The sequence below is a fragment of the Salvia miltiorrhiza genome, chromosome 2, assembly GCF_028751815.1.
Source record: "Salvia miltiorrhiza cultivar Shanhuang (shh) chromosome 2, IMPLAD_Smil_shh, whole genome shotgun sequence".
Taxonomy (NCBI): domain Eukaryota; kingdom Viridiplantae; phylum Streptophyta; class Magnoliopsida; order Lamiales; family Lamiaceae; genus Salvia; species Salvia miltiorrhiza.
The window spans coordinates 54,731,341-54,753,570 of record NC_080388.1 but is presented as its reverse complement, the minus strand read 5'-3'; the positions used below and the strand labels follow the sequence as shown (position 1 = coordinate 54,753,570).

General features: G+C 37.8%; 6 protein-coding genes across 8 annotated transcripts; 3 read left to right on the top strand and 3 right to left on the bottom strand.

Moving 5' to 3' along the window:
* The first annotated feature begins 1,389 nt into the window (after positions 1-1,389).
* Positions 1,390-9,556, top strand: LOC131010321 (CLP protease regulatory subunit CLPX3, mitochondrial). Of its 2 annotated transcripts, XM_057937785.1 has the most exons (15): positions 1,390-2,740; positions 3,099-3,160; positions 3,846-3,934; positions 4,093-4,172; positions 5,422-5,472; positions 6,223-6,297; positions 6,390-6,467; positions 7,178-7,234; positions 7,572-7,642; positions 7,755-7,854; positions 7,973-8,077; positions 8,583-8,645; positions 8,743-8,865; positions 8,979-9,137; positions 9,214-9,556. In XM_057937785.1, exons 1-15 carry the CDS (start codon positions 1,883-1,885, stop codon positions 9,283-9,285), a joined length of 2,043 nt encoding a protein of 680 aa, XP_057793768.1. In that variant the 5' UTR covers positions 1,390-1,882; the 3' UTR covers positions 9,286-9,556. The 2 variants fall into 2 exon arrangements, 1 of the variants encoding a protein (XP_057793768.1); XR_009096530.1 differs by lacking the exons at positions 8,979-9,137; positions 9,214-9,556 and adding an exon at positions 8,247-8,331 and having other exon boundaries at positions 1,485-2,740; positions 8,743-8,820.
* Positions 9,557-9,854: 298 nt separating this feature from the next.
* Positions 9,855-10,978, bottom strand: LOC131010383 (uncharacterized). Its single transcript, XM_057937885.1, has 2 exons — positions 10,416-10,978; positions 9,855-10,154 (listed from the first exon to the last, which is right to left on the bottom strand). The coding sequence occupies exons 1-2, from the start codon at positions 10,658-10,660 to the stop codon at positions 9,950-9,952; spliced, it is 450 nt and encodes a 149-aa protein (XP_057793868.1). The 5' UTR covers positions 10,661-10,978; the 3' UTR covers positions 9,855-9,949.
* A 5-nt stretch (positions 10,979-10,983) lies between these two features.
* LOC131010343 (uncharacterized protein ycf45) lies at positions 10,984-15,420 on the bottom strand. Of its 2 annotated transcripts, none has more exons than XM_057937829.1 (9): positions 15,174-15,420; positions 15,032-15,094; positions 14,429-14,506; positions 14,074-14,294; positions 13,094-13,166; positions 12,721-13,005; positions 11,767-11,910; positions 11,450-11,500; positions 10,984-11,334 (listed from the first exon to the last, which is right to left on the bottom strand). In XM_057937829.1, the coding sequence occupies exons 1-9, from the start codon at positions 15,396-15,398 to the stop codon at positions 11,275-11,277; spliced, it is 1,200 nt and encodes a 399-aa protein (XP_057793812.1). In that variant the 5' UTR covers positions 15,399-15,420; the 3' UTR covers positions 10,984-11,274. The 2 variants fall into 2 exon arrangements, with proteins under 2 accessions (XP_057793812.1, XP_057793811.1); XM_057937828.1 differs by having other exon boundaries at positions 13,094-13,169; positions 15,174-15,398.
* A 187-nt stretch (positions 15,421-15,607) lies between these two features.
* Positions 15,608-17,971, top strand: LOC131010377 (uncharacterized). Its single transcript, XM_057937878.1, has 3 exons — positions 15,608-15,749; positions 15,813-15,993; positions 17,700-17,971. Exons 1-3 carry the CDS (start codon positions 15,608-15,610, stop codon positions 17,803-17,805), a joined length of 429 nt encoding a protein of 142 aa, XP_057793861.1. The 3' UTR covers positions 17,806-17,971.
* Positions 17,972-17,986: 15 nt separating this feature from the next.
* LOC131010364 (chlorophyll a-b binding protein CP26, chloroplastic) lies at positions 17,987-19,902 on the top strand. The gene is made up of 6 exons (XM_057937859.1): positions 17,987-18,719; positions 18,796-18,880; positions 18,963-19,013; positions 19,097-19,217; positions 19,310-19,444; positions 19,562-19,902. The coding sequence occupies exons 1-6, from the start codon at positions 18,521-18,523 to the stop codon at positions 19,820-19,822; spliced, it is 852 nt and encodes a 283-aa protein (XP_057793842.1). The 5' UTR covers positions 17,987-18,520; the 3' UTR covers positions 19,823-19,902.
* A 182-nt stretch (positions 19,903-20,084) lies between these two features.
* LOC131010356 (protein BEARSKIN1-like) lies at positions 20,085-21,883 on the bottom strand. The gene is made up of 3 exons (XM_057937846.1): positions 21,340-21,883; positions 20,955-21,229; positions 20,085-20,874 (listed from the first exon to the last, which is right to left on the bottom strand). Exons 1-3 carry the CDS (start codon positions 21,494-21,496, stop codon positions 20,311-20,313), a joined length of 996 nt encoding a protein of 331 aa, XP_057793829.1. The 5' UTR covers positions 21,497-21,883; the 3' UTR covers positions 20,085-20,310.
* Positions 21,884-22,230: the final 347 nt, after the last annotated feature.

Sequence of the window (22,230 nt, the reverse complement as noted above, 5' to 3'; positions counted from 1 at the left end):
TATATGCTACGATATTTGGATCATAGGATAAGAAAAGTGGATGACTGCGGAAATAGGCATAAGCACGAATAGAATGAGTCGAATGACAAGAACACTTCAAGGCACGCAGGGTCAGTAGTCGACTTTGTAATAAGCCACTCGTATTATAGGCGTTCATTATAAGAAAATCTAATTGTATGCTTAGAAATAAGCCTAAATTTCTATTTTTATGTATGTACTGGCAGCTCTTGGTAGGACGAGATGATTTACTCGGGGCGTCTAGACTACCTATTTTTAAGGTTGTTGTTGGCTATAATTCTTGATTCATCTAACCATTTTTTTGCATATTTTTCAGTTCTTAGTTCACTAAGACTGTTTTTGGTTTGTTAGGAATGATGATTATGTAGTTAGTCTGCTTAGAGCTGGGCAAGCCTTAGGTTGGTTGATGTTGTTAAAATATATGTATATTTTCGAGGAATTCTGTGTGTTGGACTCGACTCAATGAATTTTCTTCTTGTTTTGATCTCCTTACACTGCCTACGGAGTGTGTTTGTAGCTTCAATAAAGTTTTTAGAATAGGACGTGTTAACTGTTAATCCAAAGAAGCTTTTGATTTTGTTGTTCTCTTTAAACTATCTGCCTATCAAAAATACAAATGGTCTCGTTATGTGATTTCATCATAAATGTGACATAATTTTAGAGTTTGTCTATAATCCAGTCGTGTAATATAATTCTGAAACATCTTATAAGCACCAAAAGCTTATAAGCTCTTTAAAATAAGCTTAGGCAAACACCCTCTAAGTTACTCTAATAAAGTTTGAAATCAAGACAATGATTCATGACGAGAGATTGATGAAGGCATCATAGTTTCAAAATGTAACGTTTTGATTTATTGTCAATAGATTGAAGAATCTATACAATGTAGTAGTTGTTAAGACTTATTTTGGGACCAATAAGGATTTAAAATTTTGTTTTTTATTGTTTCTTTTTCTAAAAATTTATTTCATTAAGAATGATTTCGTTCACTTTAAATGTGCGTAGACTTTATATATATTACTTTCTTCATTACTCAAATAACTTCTTAGAAGGGAGAAACACAAATTTTAAGACGAAAAATGAAATACGCAAATTAAGAAAATATAGAAAAAATAAGAGAAAAATAAAGTAAATAAAGAGTGAGATAGAAATAGTAGTGGAAAAATATTGTTTATTAGAACTGAAAAAATGAAAAAATATTGAAAAATATCTTCACACATTATCCAACATTGAAGAGATAATGAGTGAAAATAGGTTGTCCGAAAAAAATATTCAACCATGTTCGGAGAATTTTATTTTTCCATCATAATAAAATTGTGAAAAATTGTGAATATATATATATATATATATATTTATCAAAATAAAGGCATGCTTATAGAAAATAAGATAAAAGAATGAAGAAATTATAAGGGAGAAATTTGTGTTAATCTCCATTTTTTCATACTAATAAATTTATCAATAAAAAAAGACACATTAAATTAAATTAGGGGATTGTGGAGAAGGAGCAACTAATAAGATGTCCAATTTCAGTGAAAGGGGATCATCCTCAAATTCTGTTTGTCGAAATTCAGATCGGCGACATGAAATTCCATGTATTGGACTTGGAGTGTTGGAGTGGATTTTGTTCTATTCTGGGCTTCAATTCTCCTACAAATGCGCTCCCACTTTGATGTTGTGCCGTGGTTTTCGTTTATTTCCTCGCTCTGTGTTCCCCTATATTCACTTCCTAGCGTCGAAAGATTAGATTAGATTAGATTCCACTGGATAACACACATTCCGCCATGCACTAAATAAATACTACTATCTATTTTTACTCGAAAAGATAAGAATTTGATCAATCCAGATACAAGAAAGATCGGAGTTTGCCATGTCGGGAGTTTGGAGATGGACGAGACTAAGAGAGGTGGTCGGAAAAGGTTGGTGGAGGTGTGATCATTCTTATTGGCAGGTGCAAAAGCGCGGCTTGGTCAATTGCTTGCACGCTGTGAAGCGGAGGGAATCCTTCATCGGAGTGCAGGCAAGATACAAGTGGGACCAGGGCGGCGGTGGCGACGATGAGCTCCGCCCCTCTACCAGGAGGATTAGGGCGGAGGCTAATTGCCCTCGCTGCTCCAAGCAAATGGATCTCCTTTTCACCAACCGCCCCCATCACCTGATTCCGCCCAATTCGGATGCACCCGATTCAAATTCCGATGCACCCGATGCTGGTAGCAAGAGCAGTCATAGTAATAACAAAGATGGTGGTGCCGATGGGAATGCTTTCCAGGCTGTAAATCTTTGCCCCAACTGTAAGACGGCCTATTACTTCAGGCCGTTCAAGATGTCTCCTCTTCAAGGAAGTTTCATTGAGATTGGCAGGGTCAGAAGCAAGAACTCCAATTCTGACAAGAAATTGACTGATGCTCAGGACAATGGCAAGCGTTTTCGACCCTCCTTCTGGGAGACCTTGAGGTCGTATGGCAGTGAGCCACCAGAAAACTGGCCCCCGCCACCGCCCCCATCAGGAAATGGGATCGCCGTGCATACCCCACCCGGCCCACCCTTTGCACCTGGTGTCAATGTCATTCGAGCATCAGGCTCAGGAGGTAATGGCAATCGAACTGGTGCTAACAATGGAGATAAGACCACCTGGGGTGGGTCTAATCTTGGCAAAAATTTTCCAACACCAAAGGAGATTTGCAAGGGGCTGGATAAATTTGTCATCGGCCAGGAACGTGCCAAAAAGGTCCTCATCTTATCCATTGGTTTTACTTGTCACTCCATTTGATGTACTACCACTGAGCATCCTCATGTACATGTATATGCATAGATACACCACAGACACAGCTGTTGTGCTAACTCCAGTATCAATACCCTTTCACCATTCTCTCAAGTAGTCATCTTAATAGAATCCACTGATATTATCTTCCTTTGGGATCCATATGGTCACTTTCATACATTGAATGTATCTTACATGGTTTATCAATATTAGGAGAACTTCTCCAATAAATTACGGTCATCTTGTTTTCACATCGCCTGATATTATTTTTGGTTTGATCTTATCAACATAGATTTTAGTTATGCTTTGATGTTAATATTGGCAGGTGCTTTCAGTGGCTGTGTACAACCACTACAAAAGGATCTATCATGGATCCTTGCCAAAGGGGTTAGTGAATATCCTCTTCTTCTTTTTTCATCATTTTTTAGGTGGTACATATGAGAATAGGAAAGATAAACTTAATGCTTCTAGAAGGAAACTTCTGCCACGTCTGCTTAAAGTGCTCTTATTTTCTTGACGTGGGAGCCCCAGTGCATCACTGGATTCCAGGCTTGATTAATCCCAATATTTGCTAATCCATCAAAAAAAATTAGTTCCTCTATGTTTGTTGAAATCAGCCATGCACCCTCTTAACCAAATATATGTATTCTTCATTGTTGGTCTGCAATGATGATGATTTATCAGTTATCATCTAACAAAACCTGAAATCCAAATGCCTTAAACATCTCCAAGAGTCCATACTTGTTGATAAGTTTCAAAAGGCTTAGATGTATTTTCATTCATTTAGTAGGAATGTCATCATGTTTGACTAGTCAGAAAATGGTATTATCCTATGAGGCAAAGTGGAAATCCAGCTCCAGTTTCTGTCTTCTGGGGGTTTATTGATATCTCTATACTCAAGCTAGTTAATAAGTGGCTATTTGTTTTGATTTCCTTTATTGGAGATGAGCTTGAGAGCAGGGATGAGGGATCATGTTAAAAGATATTTAGAAGAGTCATACCACCAACTTTTTTATGTCCTTAGCAGAGAAGAGGATCAATGGAAATTTACAAATCTTGTGGCATGTGCTAGGTCGGAAGCTGAATCGTCCAGATTAGATGTTGACGAAAATGTAGACTTGGAAAAAAGCAATGTGTTATTGATGGGCCCAACTGGCTCAGGTATGATTACTATGTTCGAAATGCTTATGCCTGACACTATTCTTTGGTTCAGTGTGCTGGTTTTACTATTTTATTATAGGAGTGTCTTTAAAATTTATGTTCTTTTTTTCTTTATAAATCTCAAGTAAGTTGCTGAATTAGTTATTTCTGATAATCAGGGAAAACTCTACTTGCAAAAACTCTTGCACGTTTTGTCAATGTACCTTTTGTCATCGCAGATGCAACTACTTTGACACAGGTTGGTGGTTAATTTCACTCGTTAGAATATATAATATCAGTTGCATGTAGTTAGGTGGCATGAAAGTGTAGTGGGTTCAGGGATTGAGTTTAATGTGGATTTGTACCTCTTATCAGTTATCAATCACAAAAGTAATTTATCTTGAAAAGATAAATTACCAATGGATGAGGGACTACCATTTGATTGGTGATAAATCATCTTGAAATAGTTGTTTCCTCTAGTTAGTGCATAGGAGAGGCATTCTTGTCATTATAATGCATCTCTCTTAAGGCATCCCACATGGCTTTGGCAATTTCAAAGAACATGATATTTTTGCTCACTGATTCTTCCATGCTATTCAGAAGCCAAGTCATAACAGAACAATCCGTCCCACTACTAGTAGCATATTTATCATTTGTGTAGTAGGAGGGCAAATAGAACGTGATCTTGTTTATTTTGAGATCCCAGAAATAGTAAGAAGGCACAAAACCACAAGGGATAGTTGGAACCATTCAATTTGATAGTGGTCCTTGAAGTAGGTTTATAGTCTGAAATCATCATTAGAGAAGGAATCCAGAAACAAAATCCTCAAAAACCTGAATAGAGCAGAAAAGCAGTTGGCAGAGTTGGCAGGCAGCAGAGCAGTTGGCAGTGGTGGATTAGGACAGAGCAGCAGCAATGGCGTGAGCGTATCTTTAAAAAAATCTGCATGGCGGTAAAAGTTGTGGCTGGGTTTTAAATTAGGTCAGAGAAGGGAGATTAGTCCTGCACAATGACGCTGAGATCCATTATTCCACCAATCTGGGAGAACCTTTTTTAAATCTTTGTGCTATAGCCAAATGTTATCAAATTTGAAAGGCTTACAACATTTGTATCCAAAATGATTGGATATTGGTCTGATTTTTAATCTGCTTTGAGCTTCATGCTTATAAGATTGCAAAAAATGATAATCTACAACAAACTGATGCTGCCCACAAGTTGGACCATGTAAACCTAGCTTTAAGTAATGGTGGCTCAAGAAGTTCAAGTTCACTAATAAAGAATCGAAACACTTCATGCTTCTTTTGGTATTTTGATGCAAAGATTTTTCATTGATTGGTCGTACCACATTAAAAATGCATCCCTAAATTTGAATAAAAGTTTTACAGGTGTCATACATAGAGAGTTGCAAATTAATTAACAAAATACAGATTATTTTCTTTTTATTTCTTTGTCTTCTTTCTCATGATTCTCTCCTTCATATCTAAAAGGAAGTATTTTTATATTGCAGGCTGGTTATGTTGGTGAAGATGTTGAATCAATATTGTACAAATTACTCACGGTATCCTACTATTTCTTTGTTAGATGCTTTCCATTGTATAGATTATTCTAATCCAATCCATGAAAAGGGCTTACTTATGTACAAGGCATGCATGTTATGGAGATTCATCATGAGGTCTGCAAAAAGAAGTTATAAGTGGTTGTTCATATGTGATTATGCTTTAGTCATTTCTGTAACGTGAAGCTTAAGAGATGTGGGTTCATCTTTAATTCTCACGAAAAGCTGAGGCTGCTAATATTTTTCATGGTAGGATACATGAAGAGATATCAACTTGACCAATTTATTCCCTTCTAAATTTTTGCATATGCTACTGAGTTGGAAAGAAATTGTTTCAGTTGGCTATACTTAAAAAATGTCCAAACTTACTTTTTATTTGTAAGAAAAAAACAAGGGAAAGTAATTCATATCTGCCTATAATACATAATTCCTTAGTAAAGTGTGGATTATACATAGTGGTGTGTAGTACAAGTGCTCACTTTTATACAGAAGTTGGATGAACATTAGTAGAGGATTGGCTGAGATTAGAAAATATTTTTTGTTGTATCTATGTTAGATTTCAGTTATACAACTTACTGGTCTTCTTGGTGGGGAGGGGAAGAGAAGAGATATATCTGCATTTTGAAGGAAAAAGAAAGTCCATTTGCCTTTACACTTTTGCCTATTATTGGTGCCTACTTCTTCAATTTTTCACATTTTCTTTGCACGAGTGAAATTGAGGCTTATTATTTCATTTTTCACATTTGCTTCAAGGCTGCCGAGTTTAATGTCCAAGCTGCACAACAGGGAATAGTCTACATAGATGAAGTTGATAAGATAACTAAGAAGGTTCTAATCATTCCTGTGTTTTTCCTTGAGCTTCTTATTTCTGAAAGCAATTCTAATTACAATATTATCCTATCCTTTTGGTGATATTTAAGGCGGAGAGCTTGAACATCAGCAGAGATGTTTCCGGTGAAGGTGTTCAGCAGGCATTACTGAAAATGTTGGAAGGGACTGTAAGTAATAGTCTGGTGACATTATATTCTTTTGGGGATTATACGTGACTCACTTTAAGCATATGAGTCATATGATTGCCTCTAGGAGAAACTATTTCTGTTTTTAAACTATTTGGATATAAATTGAGTTTGAATTCTCATGATCTTCCACTTATATGGAGTTGGCTTCTTCATTTACTAATATAAACAATATACTATAAATTAAGTTCCACAAAAGTAAAATAAAATAAAATAATTTGGGGGCACTTCAGTAAGTTTTCTAATAAATCAAATGTATGAAGTATTGTAACTAGCATTTTTAAGTAAAATTATTTCATTAGGGTTAGTTGGATTGTAAAACACAAGTTTTGACCAAATTTACAAATTGAATACAATGTTTCATTGCAATGTTAATAATCTGCCTTTGCTCAAAAAAAAAATGTTAATAATCTGCCAGTATGACTATTCACTACCATGACTCTGATAGGTCCAAGTCAATAGTGTGCATCATGAATATTCATTCGTCTATCAATATGTAGTCATACTATTTTATGACTTATGAGAATCATCAGTTATAAAAGCCATATGTACATAGTTTAAAGTGGATGATTAGCTTTCTTGTAGTTGTGTGACAAAATAATCTGCAAGTAACAAAACTCTTAATTCTCATGGAATTGATGTCGTTACATGAGATGAGTATTTCAATTCATATATCTGACTTTGAATGCCAGATAGTCAACGTTCCAGAAAAAGGGGCAAGGAAGCACCCTCGAGGCGATAACATTCAGGTAAAGTGGTCCTAATGGTCTCATACCTTCCCTAAATGTCTATTTGTCGATTTCTAGAAGAAAAGAAAATCACTCTAGCTTTCTTATCTTGATTGCTAAGCAAAAGTTGTGGGTTTTAATTCCTCATCTCTAAGAAAATCCATCATGAATAAAACTTTTTCTTTGAAATACTGCTGTTTATTATCTATAAGACTGAGCGGGAACACCTAAGAAGCCACTAATACTCACATCTCTAGAATGGACTTCTGGAAATGCTAGCAGACCATTCAGAGTCATTCTTTGACCATTGAAATCTGTTCCATTGGACTAATAAGTTATGCATCTTATTTTACTCCAGATAGACACTAAAGACATCCTTTTCATATGTGGAGGTGCATTTATTGATTTGGAGAAAACCATTTCTGAAAGGTAATGTCCCTTTTAGCTAGCTCCTCAGTCATGGGAGAATAGAACTTGCAAACTGTGCTGCTAGTTGTGTTTGTACAATGATCTGAACCACATATTTAATTTTATTTTGCAGAAGACAGGACTCATCAATTGGGTTTGGAGTTCCAGTGCGTGCTAACATGAGAGCAGGTGGAGTGATTGATGCTGTCGTGACTTCATCCCTACTCGAATCTGTAAGAATACTGAAGTTGGGATATTGAAAATATATTGTTGGCTTGCCTTGAGATAGTGAGAATTATAATATTTGCCTCTAACCTGTATGTGAAGTCTGAAAAAGTGAACTTTTCCCAGGTAGAAAGTAGTGATCTTATTGCATATGGTCTAATTCCAGAATTTATTGGGCGTTTCCCTATTTTGGTTAGTCTGTCAGCCCTTACAGAAGATCAACTTGTTCAGGTAATACTGATTGTTCCATTTTTCTATTTGTTTTTTCTTCTACTTTTCTCATTATATACATGCAACTAAGTCTGAATTAAATAAGGTTACAGTATATATCATCAATGTAGCTAACATGTGTTGCAAGCAGATGAACTGACCTAGCTGAATATTTTGGGCTCTTCCGTAGGACTTGCAATGCTTTCTTGAAAATACCACTGCAATTATATTAGTTCAATTAACTCCGATGTGCATGATCAAATAAGGATATAAGTGTAATCTCTCTCTCTCTCTCTCTCTCTCTCAATTTCACATTTGGTAATATGAAGTTCCTATGTCAGACTCTAATTTATTTAGGAAAGTGAAGAACTAGAAAACAAATATGCATCATTATATTGTGTCACACATTCATACATATATGTTATCTTTGTTATTCATACATGACTAAAGAATGTGACAGGCAAGTCATTTACTTTGGTTATAATATCTCTCACAATATTTCTTAACTACTTCATTTCTTTTGCAGGTCTTGACAGAGCCCAAAAATGCTCTTGGTAAGCAGTACAAGAAGTTATTTGACATGAACAATGTAAGCCTTTTCGTTTGACCTGAAGCTTGAGCTCTTCTTGTCGACTGATGATTTTAGCATGAAATGAAATAACATGTTTAACATACATAAATCTCAGGTGAAGTTACACTTTACTGAGAAAGCATTACGGATGATCGCCAATAAAGCAATGACAAAAAATACGGGCGCTAGAGGATTAAGAGCCATACTGGAAGGCCTCCTAACGGATGCTATGTATGAGGTAACCTCGTTATTGTGTATCTAAAGATTTATTGTCCTCATCACATTAGTATATAGCAACGGGTGTCTGCTGTTATCCTGTATTTCATAATAAACATTGCTTCTTCTGTATAGATTCCAGATGCTAAGACAGGAGAAGATAGAGTAGATGCTGTTGTGGTTGACGAAGAGTCAATAGGCACGACAGACGCACCTGGATGTGGGGGAAAAGTACTTCGTGGTGATGGTGCTTTGGGGAGATACCAAGCAGAGGCCAGCACCAAAGATAGCATGGTATGATATAATGTACTCATAATAGATTATGCCTTGAGTTGTTTTTTCTAAGAGTTGAGTGCGACTTGTAATCCAGGAAGGAAAAGCCGCAGCCGATGTTGAGCAGGAAGGTGAATTGGAGGTCTCATCAAGAGCAATGAGCATGTAGCTTGTAAGAAGGATATTTTTGTCGTCTTGGTTTTTTTCTTTTCCCACCCTGATTATATTGTAACAGTTGATTCATTCAGCATTTGTAGTTGTCATCTTCTCATCATAGATAGGGGTATCTGAGTTGACTGGGGATAGAAAATAAGAGGGTACAGTAGCTAGGCGGTTCAACATAGATACTACCCATGCGACAGGCAGTTTGTTGTACACTAAAATGGTGTTTTTACACTTTTGTATCTATTTATCAAAGAAATAGCTCATTTTACCTTTTCTTCATGAAGGTCATATTTTTTAGTAGAATAGTTTATGAGTGCAACTGTTGTAGTTGTGTTGTTACTAATCTTGTACTCCCTCCGTCCCACGAAGCATGACACGTTTCCTTTTTGATATGTCCCACGAAGCATGACACGTTTCTAAAAATGGCAAAAAATTTATCCTTTATTCACATTTTCACCTTTTCACCTACCACACTTAACACACAAAATACCAATTTCTTAATTTCCGTGCCGAAAAGAAGTGTGTCATGCTTCATGGGACGGAGGGAGTATTTGAGTAGAATAGTTGGAGATGTAAAACAAAATGGAGAGTGGTGGGATTGATGTAAGCAAATTAAAGTGTGTTATTCCCAGTCCAAGTGGGAGTTGATAGAGAAAACAATAAAGCAGTCATTCAAAGAGGTAATGCTTGTCAACAGCTTCAGAGACATCCCAGGTGCAGCTCATGCCTTTGGGGAAGACGACCAAATCACCTGCACCAATCTCAACTGCCTCCTCCGATCCATCTGGGTACACTTTCACCTTTCCCTTCAACAGATAGCACGTTTCTTTTGCAGAGTATGTCCATGGAAACTTGCTTGGAGGGCATCCCCACCTATTTCACAATTTTCAAATCCAACATCAAATAATTGAGACATAAGCTAGAATGGCAAACTCAAATAGATTAGGGAAAGGGTATTGAAAGAAATTAAACAGATTCCAAGCGGTACAAGCAAGCAATTAATTCATGCGTGTGAGTAAAAAAGTTTTTAGCGACGATTCCTCTAATCCTATGGTATTATTGGAGAAACATGGATGATAGAGACTAGAGTAAAGGAGATGGTATCGACGAAAAGGAAAGATGAGATGAGTTTACTTGGGCCAAGAGCGAACGCCGAGGTCGGAGAGTTTGGATTCAGGAGCCTCTTTCACGATCTTAATCCCCAATTTCTCTGTTTCGGTTGCCATTCTTACTTTAAGTTGCGATGAACAAGAAGAAGCCCTTGCTTTCCAAACACTTACTATTATATGTGAATGTGAATGTGAGCACACTGGGATTGCGGGTTTCGGGCCGCCCCGGTTAGGGATATGGGCAAGAGCTGCTGCTGCCGCTGCCGCCATTTATATATCAAACTGCCTTCCTTTTGCCCTTTCCTCCTCTTACTTGTACTCGCACACTCTCTACTTCTTTCTTAAGCACCACACATTTTCTGCTTTAATCATAGCCTCCCATCCATGCCACATTTATCACTTATGTTTCTGTACTATTCCATCTAATTTTTTTTATTCCTACAAATTACTCTAAACAATGAAGGCTAGTTCATCATCAAATATTAAACTGTCAAAACTTTTTTTCTTTTGATAAAAAAGTAGGTTGCAACAAAATTTTATTCAGATCGTTGCAACCTGATCTTTTCCTGAATGGCAGTTTGATATTCTCAAAATTTTTATAACATGTGTCATATTGTATTCATTATCCCACAATTTACAACATCCATCTGTACAGATAAATACTTTTTACATATTACTTCCACCAATAACAACAAACAAAGGAAGAAGAAAATTCTACAGCATCAACATCATCAGTTCATTGCCGTAACAAGTAACAAAACTCCATGAGCACACACCATTCAGCCTGTCCAGCTACTTGAATCTACAAATAATTTCCAAGCACAACTGCACAATTTTGTAGCCTGTTGTCCTCTATCTTGATCAAGGAGCAAGAATTGGCAGTTTTAGTCATCACTTTTCCATCTCTCCATCACAACCTTAAATTGTTCATCTCTGCGTCTTACCTACAAATCTCAAATGCATTACAAACTTGTCGTTCTCAGCTTTCTTTACTCTCAAGTCGAGCACATGTCCAAACTCTAAATCCAAATGTAAAGCATACAAGAACTACATGATTACCTCAACCAGTGGCTTTTTCCCACGAAGCAATGCATCCACACTCTTGTCAGTCTGACAATGAAATACGAAGTGGCAAAGATTTAGTCGAGTCGTAGCAATTCCTATCTCCTCATTCTATTAATCTAAACTCAAAGGACAAAAAATCTTGTAAAATTCAAGCTGTATATTTATATGTTGCCAGTAACCATAAAGTAGGACTACAATTAACCAATTCAAGGATACCTGAGATTTCTGAACAAAATTGACGGTATCTAGTAGAATATGGAATAGTATTCATCCACATGCTTAACAAAAAAAAAAATGGTTGACCAACTAACCCGATGTGCCACCCAGTAATGTCTTTCCCTCATTTCAATAAGAAAAGGAAATGTTGGAGCAGCTCTTCTCTCAATAATGCTTTTCCTGCAATTTCTGGTCCTTGCTTCTTGATCGCTCAAAATCACTGTTTCTAGCCCTCCAATCTGCATGACAATAATAAATAAATAAACCATAAATGCCAAGTATAACATTTTATTTGACAAATATTTGATCAACAGTTTCAAATACCAAGCAGTAAACTTTAATGAAGAAAATTTTCAGTAAGAATAAGGGTAAGATGAGGAATATGTTACATGAAGAAATATAATCTAATGTTATCTGCTAAAGTTGAAACGAAAAAGAAGTTGAGGTCCAAGCATAAATTCAAAGAAACTCTTGATTAAAGGCTAAAACTTGAAAAAGTATAATGACTAGTTGGCAGGCCAAGGAGCATATCTCCAAGGGGAAGTGCATCTATCCTTTTCTAGTTGGCAGGCCATGCCAAGGGAGGGAGCTCATCTACCCCAACCCAAATGGGTCTGGAATTTTAGAACTAACCACCAATCATACATTTCACAATGGACTAATTAATCTATGATCTACTACAACAGTACGTAAAAGAATACACATGAACGTAACAACCTATGACAAAAGGAGGCCCTTTAACACTGAAATAAAGTTTAATGGTGATGAGATAAATACACATGGAAAATAGGTTCAGGAATAGAAGAAAGTATTTGTGAATAATGCAGATTCAATCATCGGACATGGATATGGGGCATAGATAGAAACGAGATGATGTCTGCAATCAAAAGTTTAGATTGGAAACCAGATTAATTATGAATCCTGATTATCCCAAATCTAAGAACAAAGAATTGCAGAGTGGGAGTTAGTTTGAGTTACATAAGATGTTTAGAAAGATTGGATAAAGCATACTTCTGTGCTTTTATATTAATGAAAGAAATTGCACGAACCAAATCACAAAGAGTGGGATTTTTTATAACATCCTCGATTCGCTTGCCATGAGCACTACCAATAAGCATTACTCCTCTCTGTGCAATAGTACGACAAGCACGCACTTCAGCTTCTGTGCCAATCTCATCAATAACTATCACCTCAGGCATATGATTTTCTACTGCCTCAATCATCACTTTGTGCTGCATGCATGGTTCAGAAACTTGCAATCTCCGTGCTCTCCCAATTGCTGGATGTGGAATATCTCCATCACCTCCAATTTCATTACTTGTATCAACAATAACCTAGCTGATTGGAAAAGTGAAGATCACTCTAAATGAAAGATCATATTATGAGGAAAGGAATGCACCATAAAGCCTCTAAAGCACAAACCACTCTCTTTAGATGTTCATCTGACAATACACGAGATATCCCTCGCATGACTGTAGTTTTTCCAGCACCAGGCCTGCTGGAGTCAGATATGATCAATGAGAAAAAATCCATTCAGATAGTAATTGGCTTCTTAGGAGATTGAAACAAGTATTCCTCATGAATAGCATCATACGTACTTCAGAAAATGGCCTTATCAGACCTCTGTGTATTCTAGAAGTCTAATGATAAAGACATTTAATTAATTGTCATATAAAGGGAAAGCGTTTGTGTGTCTCTGTTTAGATTCCACAGTTACCAATATTTTGCTATTAAACTCTTATGAACTCATTACCAGTATGTTCACCAAATGCATTGAAAATTGCTAGCAAATCCTTCCATTGAATCATCTGGCATGTTATCTTGCTAAAGATCACCGGACAGGACGACTAGCACAAAACAGACAGAACATGGGCAATTCAAAGCATTTATCTTGAAGCTGGAAGAGGCCTGATATAAAGTAATTCAGAGTTGGTTCTCATCTCATCACTAAAAAAATATATTATGGATGCTAAAAAGAACAAAGAGTCTGAATGACTTGTATCAATTAGATCAATTTGAGCTCTTAGGTTTTGAGGTTTTTCTCTATATCCAAGTGGGCTTTTGGATGAATTCGTGCGTGTATATTCTTTAGCTTACATACAATAAATATGCTATTTAGTTTACTTTTTTCCCCACTCGAGCTGATCTTATTGAATGAGCTCTGATGAGTTACTCCAATATGATGTGTAGCATCCTCAGCCCATTTATTGATCTAAGGTATATCAACCGACAACCATGTTATATTTATATGTCTAAAGGTAAAAATGATTACTTTTATAGAACTCATTCTCCAGTTTTTTGCAATCACCAACTTGAAAATGCTTTGTTTACATTTGCACACACATCACATGGAAAAAGATTTACTAATTATGTAACATAAGTTATTTAAGATGCTTGCTTGCCTTCCCAGAAACAAGATGCTTTTACCATACTCAAGCAAGTCCTTGACCATGTCCATATTCTCTCTATGTGGCCTCCCCACTCTGCAAGTTAAACCAATAACTTTTCCATTCTTGTTCCTGATTGCAGATATTCGATGCAGAGTGCCTACAATTCCAGCTCTATTATCACCTCCTAATTCTCCGATTGCATTTTGTGCATATTCCAGTTCTTCCTTGGACACCTGCCAAAAATATCTTACTAATGAATCATCAAAAATTCATAACAGATAGCTGTTTATCGGGTTTAAGAACTCAACTTTTTTATTAGTGATCAAGACACCACATGTTACTCCAATTATACAGCAAGATGACCCACCTCCCTCTTCCTAAGGCAGCGCCTGCCAAGATCACCAAAATAACATGCTTGTGGTGGCCTGCCCACATCCAATATCACCTGTCAATTGGCACAGCAATTTGAGAAAATGAAGATGAAAAACATTTTCAATTGATATGCCCAAAATGACATTAACATGTAATTTCAACAAGCAATGGAAAGATTTAAGCTCCAAGCATAACAGATTAGGATTCTGTATCACCTTCAAGTGCATATCAGAATCCCAAATGAATTTGTAAGTAGTCTAGTATAAAACACGCATCACCGTAAATTTCTCATACATAGGATGTGGCAGTGTCCAGTATAAAACTACCACGATTGTGTTTATGAAGTGGAATCAAATTGAAAATTCTGAGCGTAGTAAAAGTATGCGTCCAATATTTTGCATCAATTGAACAACGGCAGATTCTAAATTAACTAAAAACTAAGAGGTGCAGAAATAAGGCACAAAGACGAGCGAATACTCCATACAAGAGTTGCAGAGGTTATTGGAGGAACATCACATCCAACAATACGGCAGCCAAGTAGACAAGTAGCAGAAAAATGTGCAGTTTGGTTTCCCTTGTCGTAAAAGCAGCGTATTACCTCCAGAAGGTGATGCCGATTGGAGTCATCTAAAAGATTGTGGCGCAAATCATGTGGAAGAATCTGCGCAAATACGAGGAAGAAGTTCCAGAGCAGAGGTATGGCTCTAACTGTAGAATAGAAATCAAATTAGTCACCTCACCTGCAACAGTGCGTGGATATCGTCATCACCAACCGTAGAAGGGCTGTCAATCCTTGTGCTCGCAACACTGCGACATTGTGATCGAGCAAATCCAATAGTACTAGTGAAAAGTGTGTTTTTGTTGAGTGGATGTGAACTTAGTCGACAACAAGGAGATGGAGATGGAGGTGGTGGTGGATGAGTCGCAGAGAATAGAGATAGAGTTGTGAAGAAACAAGCAGCCATCAATCATATTCCCCTCCAACCCAATCCAACACTGCATGAGAGTATTAGTTTTCAAAAGAATTGGGGCGATGAATGTCAATATCGTAAGAATTTGGGTAAGAGTGAAATATAAGCACAGTTGGGGGGCGTCTCCATAAATTAATCACTACCTTAACTTAAAATGGAGTGCGAGTTGAATCGAATTGGTACGTGGAAGGGATTTGAGGAAAATGAACGGGGGCAGAGACGTAGAAGAGAAGGGCTTGTTATGGAAGCTGCCACCACTTAAATCCAATCAATTGGGAAAGCTCGGACCTGCTTTCGGCATCGGCGCCGGCTGCGGCTTTGGTTTTGCCTTTGGCCTCCTTGGAGGTAAAATTAGATTTCATATTCAGGGCTGGCTGTGACTGTGAGTGATGATGTTTGTTTCCTCAGGTGCCGGCTTTGGTCCGGGAATCCCGGGTCTGCAGCTGGGATTTGGGTTCGGAGCTGGGTGCGGCGTTGGTGTGGGTTTTGGGTATGGCGTCGGCCGAGGGATCGCATATGATGACAGTCGCAAATACTCCAATGTTGACAAGGCTTTTCACAACTTCCGAGCTCGAGCTCTCCCCGCCCAGTAAGTTACCGATTGCTTCTCATTTTTCTATACCTTTGAACTATTTCATTGGTGATTTCATTTTACTTTCCATTGAAGAACACAATGATGTATTTGGTTGTGTTTACCTGGATTACCAGTCACTTGTTCTCAACCCCTTTACTTTCTTTAACTACTATCCACATGGAAAACTCTGTTTTCGCCAAGATTAATCTTTAAATTTGAAACCATTCTAGACCCCAATCTGATGCTGCTCTCTTTTTTCTTCTTCAATTATCTTGCAAATAGTGGATGGTGCAAGAATTGAAAGTTACATGCTATGTAATTCTATGGTCCTAGCTTCAACAATTTTCTCATATCTTAACCTTATTCTTTCCTTTTGTTTTGGCTATTGAGCTCATTTTTATATGATTAGCAAATTACCGGGGAAAAGAAAAACAAGAAACACAGGATTGATGTATTTTACTGGCTCTTTTTTGTCATACATCCTTGAATACTAGTTTAATGTTCAATCAAGATATGGTTTTCCTTGATCATCTTTCGTCTGGACATGCACCGGTTAGGATATAACTATATGGGAAACGGCTAAATATGATGATAATTCTTTTTCTTTTATCGGTTTCTGGCTTGTTAGTCGCTTAACTGGGAAAGAAGGTATCTTGCTCTTGCAGATTAAAAAGTTTCCTTGTGATCCAAAAGAAAATGACAATAATAGCTACAGCTCTTCTTTGTGGTTGTTATTGTACTTATCTCTATTCCTTTGTATTCTGGTGTTTGGCCGCTGAGGTTAGTTCTTTTGGGTCAATGAGGAAGATCTACTTCATATAACAAACTCTGAACAGGCTGAATTTAGAATATATAGGAAAGGGCTCCAAATTTGTGCAACAAGATTCATGTTATCAAACCAGTCTCTATCTAATTAGGCCCAAGTGTTGACAGCAAAGCTAGTAAGGACTGTTTATTGCTTTTTAACAAAGAGCCAGTAAAGCTTGCCCTTGCAATGATATAATATTTCCAAGTTTTACTTTCTTTTTCGACACGATCAAATTATTCCAAATGTAAAATGTCTTACTTTGGAGAATGAACAACATTTCAGCCTGCCAATGTTTCAACATGTTACTTGGAAATGGCAGTGATTTTATTTGCTCCAACTATCCATGTATAGGAATAAGAATTTGTTATTATTTCATGTATTCTTTCATTGGTGGTCTCATCTACTGTTTGAGAAGGTGAGCATTTAAGGACTATATTTTCACTCTAGAGATTGTTACTGACAAATGATGGGCACAAATTTTTTTAAGCAGTTCTAGCTTTAGCTAAAGAAAAGTGGGAACATCTAAATTGAATTCCACTTCTCACATCCCTTGGGAAAATATTTCTAGTTTACCCCTTCACCAGGCTTCTGAACTCTTAATGTAAACATAGCTATCAAAGGGGCCCATGAGATTTGTGTTTGATGAGTTTCTATTGAAATCTATGTTACTTTTCCATACAGTTCTATTCATATCCTTGCTGAAATGTGCAGAAAATTGTTATATGATATATTTAAGGTCATGTGCTATGAGAGAATGTGCAGAAAAGAAAAAGTATCTGCTTTCTGATTTATAGGATCTTGGGGTATCCCTGAAATGTGCAAAAAAATGGTTTCAGGCTTCTGTGAGCATGCTAGAAATCTTGGTCTAAGTTTTTGTGTGTTGGCTAACAAATGTTGTGGTTGTTTATTCCAGGGATGAAATTGGTGACCTTGTTGACGAGCTAGTCGTGAATACGAAAAAGCTAATTCAAGCAACTTCCAGGGAGGTGAATAAGTGGAGAGGACGGGGATATGATTAAGTGGAAACACGATTTGAGTTGATGAACTTGCTTGGAATATTTGTATATATTATAGAGAGAGGTCAATGTAGGATTCTGTTATGCATTAGCTATTTGACGCCTTCACCCAGCCTTGTGCACTCTCATTTTAATCCAAGTCAAGGCAATATGGAATATTTTATTTCAATTGAGATTCAGGCCAAGAAGCTCTCATCAACTTGATTGTTGACCGAAACCTCCTTACAACCTAATGTTAATTTGTACTTGGCAAAGAAAAAAATTTGGCCAGTGAGGATAATTGAGCTCACAAGAAGTGCACTAAGCCATACGTGTAAGGAGGAAGACCAAAGTAATTATTGAAATGCAGTTGGGTTAGTATTTTGATGTGAATTGAGGAGGAATGATGGTTAAAACAAAAGAAGGTAAGTTTTGTGAGTAGCGCGTGAAAATGGGATGGTAGTAAAAGAAGTAAATATGGTGGGGGAATGTGGATAGAACATGTTATCCAAGAATCCACGTGGGCAGAATCAATCTGCAACCTCATCGGCTTCGCCCTATCAAAGAGCTCAATCAGATTTGCTCACCACAGGAAACGATAGCTTAGTTGGCACATCTACATCCACAAATGCCACCTTTTTAGTTAGTGTTTGCAATCCATAGTTCTTGCATTGTATTGCTCTTGGCCACACCACCAGCACCACCGCCACCACCATCTGAGAAAAACAAAAAGAAGAAGATGGCTTCTCTTGCATCCTCCCTTGGCGTGTCGGAGATGCTCGGAAACAAACTGAGCCTCTCCGGGGCATCACGGGCTGCGCCATCTGCATCGAGCCCGGCAACCTTCAAGACGGTGGCCCTTTTCTCGAAGAAGAAGGCAGCTAAGGCCAAGGCTGTTGCTGTGGCCCCAGCAGACGAGGAGCTCGCCAAGTGGTATGGTAAGGATGCAACCTACTTTAACTATGAATGAGTAAATTGGAGTAGTAATTAATTAGTGTACGTGGATTTGATCAGGACCTGACAGGAGAATTTTCTTGCCTGATGGGCTCTTGGACAGATCTGAAATCCCAGAGTACCTCACAGGAGAAGTTCCTGGAGAGTAAGTATATACACTTCACTCAGCTTCTTCCTCAATTCCCACCCTAAATAATACTCATTCGTTTCATATATATGCACTGTAGCTATGGATACGATCCCTTTGGCCTCAGCAAGAAGCCTGAAGACTTCGCCAAGTATATATATATTCCTTAATTATTTATTCAATCATCACATCAGATGTATAGATATACTCATCGATGGATCCATGTTGGTTTAGATATCAAGGTTATGAGCTGATCCACGCTCGATGGGCCATGCTTGGCGCTGCTGGTTTTATCATTCCTGAGGCATTCAACAAATTTGGTGCCAACTGCGGCCCCGAGGCTGTTTGGTTCAAGGTAACTACCTACCTTCTCTCTCTCTATATCTATGCTCCCAACACTTGTTGCTTCTAGCTAGCTTCTTGTTTTACATATATATATGTATGCAGACGGGCGCTCTGCTTCTTGACGGCAACACATTGAACTATTTCGGCAAAAACATCCCCATTAACCTTGTTGTTGCCGTGATTGCTGAGGTTGTTCTGCTGGGAGGTGCAGAGTACTACAGAATTACAAACGGTTTGGTAAGTGGAAACATGCATCAATTTCTGCTCTTGCTTGAAACTGTGTATATATATATATATATGTATGTATTAGGTAGAGATGAGATGTTAATTTGTGTGTTTTATGAATTGGTATAGGATCTGGAGGACAAGCTTCACCCCGGTGGTCCTTTCGATCCATTGGGTCTGGCTAAGGATCCGGACCAAGCTGCATTGTTGAAGGTGAAGGAGATCAAGAATGGGCGCCTAGCCATGTTCGCCATGCTTGGCTTCTTCATCCAAGCCTATGTCACCGGAAAAGGCCCCGTTGAGAACCTCGCTGCACACTTGAGCGATCCTTTTGGCAACAACTTGCTCACTGTTATTGCCGGATCAGCTGAAAGAGCTCCAACTCTCTAATTCGTTTATGTACGCTCCCAGTTTTCTCAAACATCATCAAACCTTGTACAATCCATTAATCATCACATCTTTCATCCAAATCACTCTCATTCAGATATATTCTTCTGCTTGCAGCCTTGCTCGATTTGGATTTACCTACCTACTCTCTATTACTATACACAACATGCATGTTTCATCTCTCAGTTTTTCACTAATTAATTAATGTCTCACCAGTGCATGCACATTACCAAGATAAAACATCACAGTATCGATAACAGGGGTGTTGGGAAAAACTAAGTAATAATATTGATATAATTTCAACACGTGTATACGAGGCTCAAACAACATTAATTGAAACAAGTATATACATGAAATTGAAGATATGAGAATGTAATGAGTGATGAGTAATAATCTGTAAAGAATTTGAGTTACAAGGTGACGTATAATTTTATATTCAATTACCAAGTTAAATGATTTTGGTGAAAATAAATACTAGAGAGGTAGGAATGCTATTTCCCATAGGCCCAAAAGTCCATCTCACTTCTGAGAGACAAGTGATTGATTTGGGTGGGATTTGAAGTAACGGCAAGTGGATCCCATTGATTCATGGGTTGAGAGGAGTGATCGCATTCGAGGCCTCCCGGCTCACAAGATTGGAAATTGGGTGGTGGTGGTGGTGGTGCAGGAGGAGTAGCACTACTCTCGCAGTCATCTCTAGACATCAACTGTTTGACCTGCATGTTATTGATGAGCGGTGGTGGGTGGTGGTGGTGGTGGTGGTCATAATCTGGATGATCGTAGTTGCTGCCACTAGTGAGCATCAATGGCTTGAGATGGAAGTTGTGGGATTCAACTTGTGGGTACTGATCAACTGGGATATGGGAGTAGTTGAGATCTGCACCATTATGCAACAGATCATATTGATTCATTGAAGCATTAATGTTGTTTCTTTGTGCGAAGATAGAGGAATTGGGATCAGCCATCATCCCTCCTCCTTCAGTACTAGTGCTAGTGCCGTTAATCTTGAACAGATTCTTCTTCTTGAATACGCGACAAACAACCCATCCATCCTCCTGATCATTGAAATTAAACGACATGTTAGCATTAATATTGAATAAATTAGGAGAATATATAGGTAAGTGAAGTGATGTACATTTGGTGGAGGCTCGTTGTTGGAATCCTCGAGCCTGTACTCGTGCATGATCCAATCGGACTTCTGGCCGTGGGGGGCTCTACCACGGTAGAAGACAAGGGTCTTCCTCATGCCGATCTTGTTGAAGCTGTTGCGTATGCATTTATCTCTGCCGGTTGCTTTCCAGAAGCCGGCGCTGGTGGCTCTGTTTGTCCGAGAACCAGTTGGGTATTTCCTATCCTTGTGGCTGAAGAAGTACCATTCATTCTGCGGAGTCGACCCGATCTTGCACTTCTCTGCACCAATATATGATCATATCATCATCTTAATTAATTAATTTCATCCATATATATATATATATTCCATTTCCATGCATGCATCAGTATATACATATACATATACATACCTTGTAGGTCCCATGGTTCAATCTTGTTGAGATCGACCTCCCTTATAACCTCCATGTCGAACTTCTGAAACGAAACCTTTTTCTTGAGGTAGAAGTGGAGAAGCTCCTCATCCGTCGGGTGAAACCGGAATCCAGGTGGAACGCCGCCCGCCGCCATATATACGATCGATTGCAGATATATAATTGATGGATGTGATGTGCTGGTGCATGCCCAAACTCTCTCTCTCTCTCTGCAAATTAATATAGCTAGCAAAGACGCAGGGCATTCTGTCTCATATATATGATATATGGGTAATTAAAGTGTCAAGTGTCAACGATAGGTTATTGTATTTGGGCGGGGAGAGATACATGAGTTGACGGCCGGAGCCGCCGCCGTTGGGACTGCTTAAAGCTAACGTCGAAGTTAAGTTAAAGCTAGGCCACGCTCCATGCAAATTCCTCTTATTTCTTTTATATATTCCTCATCTCCACTCTTTAATTTATTCTAACAACATTTCATTTACTTTCAAGTTTTTCACTTTTGCTTATAACTGCCACTCTCAAAACCTCGTATTCAAACTCCAAAATATGCGTTAATGAATCTGTTTGTGTACGTTGCGTCGTCTCTCTATATCTATATATAGGAGTATATGTTATATTGTTAAAATAACTTCCTCTCTTGTAAATATAGATTGGTTCGATCAATCAAAATTATTTGAGCTGGTAGAAAGAAACTATAAAAACCAAATGTCATTAATAATGTATAAACTATATTAGATCCTCAATTCACGACACTAGAAATGTAAAAAAACACACACACACACACATTGAAAGTGCATCAACTTGGATAATAAAAATTAAATGAAAAGGGAATTGAAGGTGATCAAATTTGATTAATTGATGAAAATAAAA

What these genes read in the sequence shown, in the direction of transcription:
- LOC131010343 (XM_057937828.1), bottom strand. Translation starts at nt 15,398, where the DNA reads ATGGCTGCTTGTTTCTTCACAACTCTATCTCTATTCTCTGCGACTCAT. An exon ending in ATATCCACGCACTGTTGCAG is followed by an intron (nt 15,095 to 15,173) that starts GTGAGGTGACTA and finishes GTATTTGCGCAG; the next exon opens with ATTCTTCCACATGATTTGCG. An exon ending in ATGAACATCTAAAGAGAGTG is followed by an intron (nt 13,006 to 13,093) that starts GTTTGTGCTTTA and finishes CCAATCAGCTAG; the next exon opens with GTTATTGTTGATACAAGTAA.
- LOC131010364 (XM_057937859.1), top strand. Translation starts at nt 18,521, where the DNA reads ATGGCTTCTCTTGCATCCTCCCTTGGCGTGTCGGAGATGCTCGGAAAC. An exon ending in GGAGCTCGCCAAGTGGTATG is followed by an intron (nt 18,720 to 18,795) that starts GTAAGGATGCAA and finishes GGATTTGATCAG; the next exon opens with GACCTGACAGGAGAATTTTC. An exon ending in ACAGAATTACAAACGGTTTG is followed by an intron (nt 19,445 to 19,561) that starts GTAAGTGGAAAC and finishes GAATTGGTATAG; the next exon opens with GATCTGGAGGACAAGCTTCA.
- LOC131010356 (XM_057937846.1), bottom strand. Translation starts at nt 21,496, where the DNA reads ATGGCGGCGGGCGGCGTTCCACCTGGATTCCGGTTTCACCCGACGGAT. An exon ending in TGAACCATGGGACCTACAAG is followed by an intron (nt 21,230 to 21,339) that starts GTATGTATATGT and finishes ATATTGGTGCAG; the next exon opens with AGAAGTGCAAGATCGGGTCG. An exon ending in ACAACGAGCCTCCACCAAAT is followed by an intron (nt 20,875 to 20,954) that starts GTACATCACTTC and finishes TTCAATGATCAG; the next exon opens with GAGGATGGATGGGTTGTTTG.
- LOC131010383 (XM_057937885.1), bottom strand. Translation starts at nt 10,660, where the DNA reads ATGGCGGCAGCGGCAGCAGCAGCTCTTGCCCATATCCCTAACCGGGGC. An exon ending in GGCGTTCGCTCTTGGCCCAA is followed by an intron (nt 10,155 to 10,415) that starts GTAAACTCATCT and finishes ATTGTGAAATAG; the next exon opens with GTGGGGATGCCCTCCAAGCA.
- LOC131010321 (XM_057937785.1), top strand. Translation starts at nt 1,883, where the DNA reads ATGTCGGGAGTTTGGAGATGGACGAGACTAAGAGAGGTGGTCGGAAAA. An exon ending in TTGATAAGATAACTAAGAAG is followed by an intron (nt 6,298 to 6,389) that starts GTTCTAATCATT and finishes GTGATATTTAAG; the next exon opens with GCGGAGAGCTTGAACATCAG. An exon ending in GAGAAAACCATTTCTGAAAG is followed by an intron (nt 7,643 to 7,754) that starts GTAATGTCCCTT and finishes TTTATTTTGCAG; the next exon opens with AAGACAGGACTCATCAATTG.
- LOC131010377 (XM_057937878.1), top strand. Translation starts at nt 15,608, where the DNA reads ATGAACGGGGGCAGAGACGTAGAAGAGAAGGGCTTGTTATGGAAGCTG. An exon ending in TGCCTTTGGCCTCCTTGGAG is followed by an intron (nt 15,750 to 15,812) that starts GTAAAATTAGAT and finishes TTGTTTCCTCAG; the next exon opens with GTGCCGGCTTTGGTCCGGGA. An exon ending in GCTCGAGCTCTCCCCGCCCA is followed by an intron (nt 15,994 to 17,699) that starts GTAAGTTACCGA and finishes TGTTTATTCCAG; the next exon opens with GGATGAAATTGGTGACCTTG.